At 56.1% G+C, this 9,957-nt stretch overlaps 1 protein-coding gene across 6 annotated transcripts in view; it reads right to left on the bottom strand.

Moving 5' to 3' along the window:
- Positions 1 to 2,143: 2,143 nt before the first annotated feature.
- The window catches only part of Klhl26 (kelch like family member 26), a 24,873-nt gene continuing 17,059 nt past the window's right edge, over positions 2,144 to 9,957 (bottom strand). For 2 of the 6 annotated variants that reach the window (XM_029532198.1, XM_029532197.1), the window contains 3 exons: positions 6,544 to 6,726; positions 4,335 to 4,437; positions 2,144 to 4,142 (listed from right to left, as the gene is read on the bottom strand). In XM_029532198.1, coding sequence (XP_029388058.1) covers positions 2,561 to 4,142; positions 4,335 to 4,437; positions 6,544 to 6,712 — 1,854 coding nt within the window. In that variant the 5' untranslated portion in view covers positions 6,713 to 6,726 and the 3' untranslated portion in view covers positions 2,144 to 2,560. Of the gene's footprint in view, positions 4,143 to 4,257; positions 4,438 to 5,369; positions 6,057 to 6,543; positions 6,727 to 9,957 lie in introns of those variants that run through there. The other 4 variants (XM_021219322.2, XM_029532200.1, XM_029532202.1 and 1 more) reach the window with 4 other exon arrangements.

Here is a 9,957-nt window from a genome sequence, read left to right on the forward strand (position 1 = left end):
ACTCAGTGCACAGATGTGAGCACATGGATTTGCATGTCCATCTTGGCCATGTGAACTCATGAGTTGCTGTATATCCTTGAACTCAAGTATGCCCTAGCACTTAGGTGTGTGTGTGTGTGTGTGTGTGTGTGTGTGTGTGTTACAAGCATGTACAGTGCACAGGCATGCTTTCCTTTCTCTGAAGGACACAGACATTCACTGACTGAATGTGCAAGTCAGCTTCTGCTAATTAAAAACAGCTTTTTCGTGTTTAAAGTTTACAATACAAAAAATAATTTTCCTTTCTTCAGGGGGGTGGGGTGGGCGCCAAGGAAGGGGCAGGGGCCCCCAAGAACATTCCATAAACTGGCTCAGATGGCTCTGCACAATCGCCGGAGTTAGATACAGTAACCCCTCCCCCCCACCCCACTGCAGGCTCTCTGACTAGCTCATTGGGGACAAGATGTTGTGAGGTGCTATGTGATCTGGGGGACTTGTGGCTGGCAGACACTGCGCCCTGCCCCTCTGCAGAAGGCAGCTACAGTGTCTTGGCGGGTCGTCTGGAGGCCCTTGGCAGCCTGGGGCCACTCTTCTATACATCAGCCCTTGTTTTCATAGCCACCACCGAGACTTACTGAGGAAGGCAGCTCAAGTATCAGGGAAGGGACCTTGGGATGACAGCCCCAGACTTCTTAGAGAACTGTTGGAAGTGTCAATCACTTGTCCCCAACTGTCACCCTGTGCTGAGCTGGGCTGGGGCAAGGATCCTGAAGGGTCTGACTCGGGAAGAAGAAGCATCTCAGAGAATGGAGACAGGTCTGCTGACTCTGACCCATCATGGCCTCAGAGGCTTATCTGCAGTTGTGTGTGTGTGTGTGTGTGTGTGTGTGAGAGAGAGAGAGAGAGAGAGAGAGAGAGAGAGAGAGAGAGAGAGAGAGACTGAGCAGAGATGGAAGCCTCTGGGAGCTGTAGCAACATGGAGAGGTCCTGCAGCAGCCTCCATGAACACCCTCTTCCAGGCTGCCCAACAAGCCTGGCCCCTCAGCCGACACTCAGAAGCCCTGCGGCTCTCTGTTCAGAGGAAGGCTGGAGAGAAAGGGTAGAGGGGCCCCCAGAGCCCGAGGTCACACAGGTGGCAGGCGTGGAGCATAAGTCTGCCTCCATCCTTCCTCCATAATGCCTTTATTAAATCCAAGGACTGATCAGCAGAGGCCGAGGCGAAGGACCGGGGTTAGTTACTCATGTGTTGAGCGGCCGTACAATGATGACATCCATGACTGAGCAGTAAGGGACACCTTAGATCACCAGAGAACACACTCATTTGGAAGACAGTGGGGCTGGCTTCCTTAAACAAGAAAAAAAAATGAAACAAAACATAAAGATGAGAGTTCAGGGTTTAAAAAGCAAAACAAGGCAGGGCCGTCATCTCGTGAGGCTGCTGTGGCTCACGGCCACAGCACCTCCCACCACCCCACCCCAGGGTGGGCCAGACCTGGGAGGGTGGCTTTCTATAGCCAACATGTTAGATGGGCACCCCGCCGACTCTCCTCCCAGGCCAGCTGACACAGGCCTCCTCCCCTGAGCTGGCTTTTGTGGTCTCTCTGCTTTTGGTTTTTGTGGGTTTCCTCCGTTCAGGGATCTGTGGTCCTGGCTGGCCTAGAACTTGCAATGATTCTCCCTCTTTAGCCTCCAGAGTATTGGAAAAGGCCACACTATGCCTCACGTAGCTCTATCTTCCTATAAAAGTGGGTGGCATGGGCAAAGAACGCTGGGTTAACTGGGCAGGGGCCTTTGGGATGCTCCAGAATCCACGAGTCAAGCGGGCCAGGGAGGCTGGTGGTGAAGAGATGGCTGCACCTGTCACCTGTCAGGGGGCCTCTGGGACACACTGGCTCCTGCATCCTGAATGCTGTCCAGGCACCAGAGAGCTGATTCACAATCTTACTCACTTGACTGTGTGTGCGCATGTGTGTGCGCGTGTGTGTGCGCGTGTGTGTGCGCATGTGTGTGCGCGTGTGTGTGCGCGCGTGTGTGCGCGTGTGTGCGCGTGTGTGTGCGCGTGTGTGTGCGCGTGTGTGTGCGCGTGTGTGTGCGTGTGTGTGTGCGTGTGTGTGTGTGTGCATGTGTGTGTGCATGTGTGCGCGCATGTGTGTGTGCATGTGTGTGCGCATGTGTGTGCGCATGTGTGTGTGCATGTGTGTGCGTGTGTGTGCATGTGTGTGTGCATGTGTGCCCACATGGGGTTCAGAGGGCAGTTCTGGAGAGTCTCCCTGCCTCGTGGGTCCCACGGCAGAGATCCAGGCTAGGATTTTAGACAGGAGACAGGGACAGGAGACAGGGAGAGCTGTTCCTCCCAGGACTTGGTGTTTTATGTCCACAAGCTTACATCTGTCCGGCTAGGGATGAGGGATATCAAGACCTAACCACACAGGGCAGTGCAGAGACACCCATTGGGCAATGGCTGCCATGGCACCTAAACCTCTGGGACCAGATCTCTCTGCTGACTTGGGGCTGGGAGGTAGGGACCCCTGGGCTGGGGGTCTGACACTTGTGGGGAACACAGCCAGGCCAGGATCCCAAGCTACCTCCCATGGCCTGAGCGGGGCAGCAGGACAGCAGCGCAGGCAATGCCTGCAAAGGACTCGGGGAAGTGCAGGTCTCTCTCCCACTCATCCGTCTCAGTGTTGTACACCTGCACAATGCCTGTGACATTGTTCAGCCTCCAGTTGTAGCCACCCACGATGTAGATCTTCCTCTCTAGCAGGCAGCAGCCAGCTTCCGACTGACCAGCTCGCATGGGTGTCACACTGGTCCACTGGTCAGCATCTGGCACGTAGTACTCCACAGCCAGCACATCGAAGCAGCGGTCCACGTGGTCCATGCGGCCACCTAGGGCATAGATTCGGCCAGCAACACCCAACATTGCATGCAGCACGCGTGGTTCTCGCATGGGTGCCCTGGGCTCCCAGCGGTCAGCTGCTGGATCATAGCACTGCAGCGCCTTCTTGTCCTCCGCTGAGACGCCATAGCCACCTGAGATGTAGAGGCGACCAGAGGCTGCAGCACCCGCATGGCCCCAGGTACGGCGCTTGAGTGGACAGGCAAAGTCCCAGCTGTCACGGCGTGGGCAGTAGCGCTCCACAGACGCCAGGCTGCCCGCGCGATTGCGGCCACCTGTGGCATACAGCAGCCCGCCCAGTGCAGTGAGCTGGAACTGCACGCGGCTCTCCCGCAGCGCTCGCAGCCGCAGCCAGCGATTGCGCTGCGGATCATAGCGGTAGCAGGCATCCACAGCGCCCTCGCCACTGCGGTGCTGCAGGTGCTGGCCGCCTGCCACGTACACAAAGTTATCCAGCACAGCCACTCCCGCGTGGCTGCAGCCCAGTTCCATCTCCGTGAGCTCGCGGAAGTGGCGTGCTCCAGGCTCAGGCAACTGAAACACCTTGCTGCTGACAGCTCGGTCGCTGTCGGTATAAGGTGTGCCTCCGAAGGCCACCAGGGACGCTACATCAGAGCGCACAGCAGTGCGTGGCGACTGCATGTCATGCTGGCGGCAGGGCAGCACGTGGTAGCTGAAGGCCTCCAGCAGGTACTGGCGACAGAGGGCATCGTCCAGCATGACGTCGAGTGTCTGCACGCTGTCCACCAGTTCAGCAGGTTGCATGAGCGGGAAGCGCACGTGACGCAGCACAAGGCTGGCACGGGCACGGCGGGCAGGATCGTGCTGCAGCCAGCGCACAGCAGCACGGAATAGGTCAATCTCGGCGCAGCTCTGCAGCCGGTTGCTCTGCAGAAAGAAGACAAGGCGCTCAAGTGGTAGGCGCAGGAAGTCCTCCTCTGCCGCGATCTGCAGGAAGTGGCGGAACGTGAAGGCGTCTACTGACTCGCGCAGTGATGTCAGGCTGAAGGTGGTAGCCATCTGGCCAATGTGCAGGCACGTCTCTACGCTCATGGCAGCTTTCAGGAAGTCCTCGCACAGCTCCACCACCGGCAGCATCTGCAGAAACACGGCAGCACCCAGCACGTCCTGCACACAGTCTAAGTCCAGTGTCACCTCAGCACTGTAGGCGAAGTCGATGATGTGACGCAGGCCACGTGCAGACACACCCTGCAGCTGGATGACGGCCTGGTTGGCCTCACGCATGCCACCAGTAAACATGGCCCTGGAAGTGGAAACATGCCCGTGAGCAGGGCCAGTAGAGTCAAAGCTTGTTCTGCCCTCGCTCAGCCTTTCCGACCCTGAGCAGCTGCAGGGGAGCTAGCTATTATTGCTGGCACCTTTGTGTGGGGCCCCCAGCCCTGAAGGCTAACTGGTAGGTTTCTTGAGGAGGTATCAGTTGCAGATGCACAGCCACCTTGAGCTCCAAGTCAGGGCCAGTCTGTGCTCCCCACTACCACAGGAACCCAGGATCTCTTCACTGACTGCTTGCAGGCATGACAACTTCCCCAGCCTGGAACCTGTGAAATAAGGGTCAAAGGGTCTGCCCCATTCCTCCTCAGCTGTTGTGAAGGTTCCAAGAGGTCACTGCCCACAAAGGGCTGTGTCCATTACTGCTGTCTGCAGGGAGGAGCTACAGAGATGGTGCTTCTGCCCAGGCATGGCCAGCATCAGCCAAGTCCTCAGCCTGTGTGAGACCTGTTTTAAGGGCCTCTGGAGCCACATGACAGCTGGTGGGGGGGGTGCAGACCCATGCATGAAGGTTCTGGAAAGGCTTGGGGTCAATTCTGTTCCCAGCAGGAAGGAGAGAGCCGAGTTGTGCTCATAGGGTCTGCAGGGGTCCCTTGGTGACACTCTCTAACATTTTACAACAGCCCTCACAACTGTGAGCAGGTCTTCCTGCCAGAGGGGGGGGATACCACCCATCGTCAAAGGTGACATCCACCCCATAGTGGTCTGCTTGGTGCAACCTAGGCTCAGGTCACAGCAGGAGAGGCCATGGGTGTCATGGAGGCGCTGTCATCTAATGCCATCATTCTGTGGGACAGCATCCCGGGCGTCCCTAAGACCATGAGGACCAGCTCCTAGTCCCAGCCCCTGCCTGTCCCCTAGAGTCCCCACCAGCCCTTGGGCACTTGAGTGAGAAAAGAGGCCAGACTAGATGACAGGATGGAGTTTTGCCTTTTAAGGCCTCGTGGGCTACATTGCCAGAGCGGGGGTGCCTTTAAAAGGCATTGCTGGCTGGGCTGCCCACCCGCTCCCAAATCCAGAGTAAAAATAGCACCGATGCCCCAGTTGGCTGCAGCAGCTCCTCATAACAGTCTCGCTGGGCCCCAGGGAGGGCCGCTGGGCCCAGAGGGACATTTGGCCTGATATGCACACCCAGGTAACAGTGGACCTGGAAGACTTGACCCTCTTAGAAGGAAGGTCACAGCTGGGGAGGAAGACTTACCACAGGTCTCCAAGGACAACCATTCCAGCTCCCACCCTCGCTGGCTGGCAGGGGCATCCCCTGATGAGACAGCTCCACTGGGCCCTTAGTTCTGACTCAGTCCCAGAACAGGGAAAAGTAGACAGACCCATGTGTCCGTGCGTGCCTGGGGCATATACAGGGGAGCCCTGGGGGAGACAAGACATCTGCCCAGGCTTCAGGAGTCACACGCACAGACACTGCAGGGCCTGAGCACCATGGCTTCCGTGTCCCTCCAGTCTCCCAGATGTTTGCTTTTGATACTTGGAGGGGACACCACAGCAGCAAAGGGCTCACTTTCTCCTCGCTGGGCATGGGTGGCATCAATGCCTGGCACACAGCAGATGGTGAATGAAGGCTTAGGAGGGGGGAGGCTGAGGCTGGGTTGGTAGAGCCTGTGTGAAGTCCCCGGTGTACTGTTGCAGCCCTGTCTGCCTCGCTCTGGGGAGGTGGAAGCAGAGGATCAGTTCATGGGCATCCTGGGCTACATTGTGAGTATGGAGCTAGCCTGGACTATGTGAGACCTATCTCAAGAGAGAAAAATGAGTGTGGGAAGGTAAGAAAGCCTCCAAGATGGCTCAGTGGGTGGGGGCACTTGCTGCAAAGCCTGACTCCCTGAGTTCGGTTCCCAGGACCCACATAGGGGAGGAGAAAACTCAATGCCTACAAGACACCCTCTGACCTCCACGTGCACCATGGCTCTCATGTGCCTTCACCCCACTTACCATCACATGAACACACGAAAATGAAGTGAGAGAGTGAGGCAAGAGCTGGACAGTGCTGGCGAAAGGCTTTAATCCCAGTACTTTGGAGGCAGAGGAAGACAGATCTCCGAGTTGAAGGCCAGCTTGATCTACAGAGTGAGTGCCAGAAACCCTGTCTTAAAAAAACAAAAACAAAAAAGCAAAGCAAGAGAGGGGCCCTCCTGGAGGCAGTGTTTACTTAGTGTGCAACAGGACTGAAAACAAAAGAAACGGAGAAAGCATCAGAGGCCAGGTGTGCTGGCACACCAGAGGATGGAGCAGGGACATTCTGATCTGTGGCTAATCCAAGCTATGTAGCAAAACCTTGTCATTAAAACAAGGAGGTGGCTCCCACATAGGTCCCCAGTGAACGTGGCAGAGGTGTCAACTCAAGTCCCCAGGGCTAGGCTTACCTAAAGTAGTCACTGCAGGCTGCCAAGACCACCTTGTGCGCATGAAAGGCTTCACTGTTGACAGTGAGGACCACATCAAGTAGCTGGCCCTGTGCACGGAGGGCAGCCAGGCCCTGCAGAAGGCCAGTGCTGTGGCCAGCCGCAGAGAAGGTGCACTTAAGGGCCCCATTCCTGTCGGCCAAGCTGCAAGGACAGCAGAGGAGAGACGGCTCAGAGACCTCCAGGTGGACACACACCTATGACATGGATGACACTTGGAACTGTAATACTGAGTGGCAGAAGTAGCCAGGATAGACACCCACACACAGGGAAGGATGCAAACCAACAAGTGGAAGGGGAAGAAACCACTGAACACACAAGGGTCTTCTTATGGAGAAGCCCTAAAATCAAGCCAAGCCTATGATACCCAGAAAATGCTGCAAGACTGTCTATGGTAAGAGCCCTACCTAGAATCCCCCAGGAAGGGGCTGAGGGCGTGGCTTGGGGGTGCAGTGCCTGCCTAGAATCCCTGAGTGGGGGGCTGGAGGTGTGGTTCAGGTGTGGAGCCCTGCCTAAAATCACCCAATGAAGGGGAACACACCTTTCATCCTAACACACTAGAAATGGACTCAGGAGTTCAGGTTCTCCTCACTAAACAGAGTGAATTTCACGAAAGCCTGGGCTGTGAGAGAACTTATTTCATAAAACACAAATGTAGTATGATGGTGCACACCTTTAATCCCAGCACTCAGAAGGTGGAGGCAGGTGGATTTCTACGAGTCAGAGGCCAGCCTGTTGTACAGACAGGGTCCCAGAGCAGCCAGGCCACATAGTGGGACCGTCTAAAACAAAAAAAGAAAAGCCAAAAGTCAAGCACACCCTCATACCCATCCGTGGTCTGTCTCCCGGTCCAGCCCACCAGCCTGCTGTTCCTTCAGCACCTGTACTGAAGCTCTGCACAGACACTCCACTGTCTGAGCACAGAGGGGCAGTGCTGCTGAGTGCCTCTGTCCAGCCTCTCCTTCCGACCCAGCCCGCACAGAAGCAGACACCCCTTCTCTGCTGAGCACTCGCTCACCGGTCTCTGTCTCCATACCCATCCCCATCTCGGGACCATCAGCCGTTTTGGGACCTTCCCTTCCATTCGTGGGCCATGGATGTGGGGCACTGGGCTTCTTGAGAAAAAAAAGGGAGGGAAGGATGTGGGACGCCTAAGCACCAGACCCCAAACAAGGAACCAGCAGAGGCTGGAGCTGCCCCATTTGCACGGAGCCCGACTCCCACCGTCCCTGGTCAGCTGCCCAATTTGGATGTCATTCTAGAGGCCCTCAGGCAGGAACCAGGCACTGCAGGGCTGGCCCTGGTTGAGGTGTGGGTGCTCAGAGCCAGCATAAGGGTCAGTGCTGTGTGAGGTACAGGCTACCCTGGGTAGGAAGCCATGAGACCTAAGTGTGGCAGGAAAGCAGACTCGGGAACTGGCCAGCACTGCAGGGTATCTGGCTGCTGGGGTCAGGGAGAGAAGGGGTACGGGGAGACCAAAGGCCCTGGCTTGTCCTGAGGCCAGGTGAGGTCAGCACCCACCTCTGTCTTCTGAGCACAATGGCATTAGGCCAGGCTGCTGTGGCAGTCCGAGGCCCTTGCTTCGCAACCCACAATAGACTCCAGACTCAGAGATGCTGACACGTTGTTGCTGCTACATCAAGGCCCCCGGCCCAAGGCCACCTGTATGCTCCAGTCAGGGCATCATAGCTTCCTGTGGCTTGGACTGCTTAGACTCATGATGAGCCTGCAAGGCACTGGGGACACTGATGCACTCAGTGGATATATGTAATCTGTGCAATGGGGCCAAAGGTCACACAGCACCCTGGCCTGACTTCATAGCCCAGCTGCAGCAGGGGCATGCGGAAAGAGACAGAGAGCTGAGTGGAGTCTGGAGCTGGCAGACCCCTGCTGCCGCCTCACTGTGGGGGAGAGTGAGGCTCATGGGCTGCTGTCTGTGTCCACGGAGCCTCCCTAAATAGGGCAGTGTATGTGTCTGACCCAGGGGTCTGTCAGGGCAGAAGCCATAGACTGACAGCCAGGCTCAGATGCTATTGTTGGGAGGTGACAGCCTGTGTGACCCTGTGGAACATCCCTCCCACAAGACAAAGGTGTTTCTCCCTCCTGGGGAAGCTAGTTAAAATACATTTCTGTTCTCCAGGACACGGGGTCCTGAGGCAGGAGGACTGCTGCAAGTTCAAGGCCATCCTGAGCTGAGTACCAAATGAAACAGAACAAATGGCAAACACAGCAGCCCCGAGGGAAAAGGCGCTAAGTTCATCTCCTCAGCCCACTGGACACAGAGAACCCATCCCTGACGTTGTCCTCTGACCTCCACACGGCACTCATTCCCCCAAATACATGTAATAAATAATAAAATACCAGAGATTGACAGCTTGGGGGCCCCAGAACAACAGTGTCCCTACAGCAGGGACCTAGGCTCTACATGTTAAGGGCTGACACAAACACCATCTTCCACTGGGGTCCCTAGAGTCACCCACAGCTACAGGCTAGCCTGAACCAGGTTGAACCTCAACAGCCACGAGATGCAGCTTTAAGATACCACCCAAGGGAGCCTGCCAAACCGTGCCTTAACCAGCCCCAGGATGGCATGATCTTTCAGGTAGGGTGGTGTCTGGGCTCTCCTGGGAGCCTGCACACATGGGACAGACCAGGTCAGGTCTCGAGGCTCTCACTTGTGTTCTCCATCCGTTTATTCATCCATTTACACATGTGACCCCCGCCTTGTGATTTCACAGGCTTGAGGAGCAGGGGAAAGAGGGCGTTTGTATACACCCCAGATAGGACACAGAGAGACAGTGTGGTGACAGTGGAGTGATCAGCATTGCCAAGCACCTGCCCACAGATACAGGACGGTCTGGGAGAACAGATATGCTTAGGGCCACAGTGCTACTGTTGATCCTGTGGCAGGGAGCTAGCATCCATAATGACAGTCCAGGCATGCAGGATGGCCCAGCAGATAAAGGCACTGTGACCACGCCTGATGCCCTGAGCTTCTCTCGTGGTGGAAGGAGAGAAATGACTCCCATAGGCTGCTTTCTCACCTCCACAGCTACTGTGGCACACGCTGCACCACAGCAATCATTTCTTGGAAGACCTGTGGACATGTGATGGATCTGGCAGGAGCCCTCTCTGACACACTGAGTCAGCTTTTCTCAGTTGTCAAGATAGCAAGGTCCTCTGAGAACACCATGCAGCTCCACAACTTCCCAACTCCCAGGAACAACAACAACAACAACAACAACAACAACAACAAAAACGCAGGCAAAGACACTTCCACAGTTGCAGAGGGACTTCTTAGTTCAAGGAGACTTTGAGCCAGGAGAAAGGCTTTGCACCAGAGATAAATAGCATCAGGGTCATGTGTCCATTAGA

Source organism: Mus pahari, chromosome 19 (assembly GCF_900095145.1).
Source record: "Mus pahari chromosome 19, PAHARI_EIJ_v1.1, whole genome shotgun sequence".
NCBI classification, from domain to species: domain Eukaryota; kingdom Metazoa; phylum Chordata; class Mammalia; order Rodentia; family Muridae; genus Mus; species Mus pahari.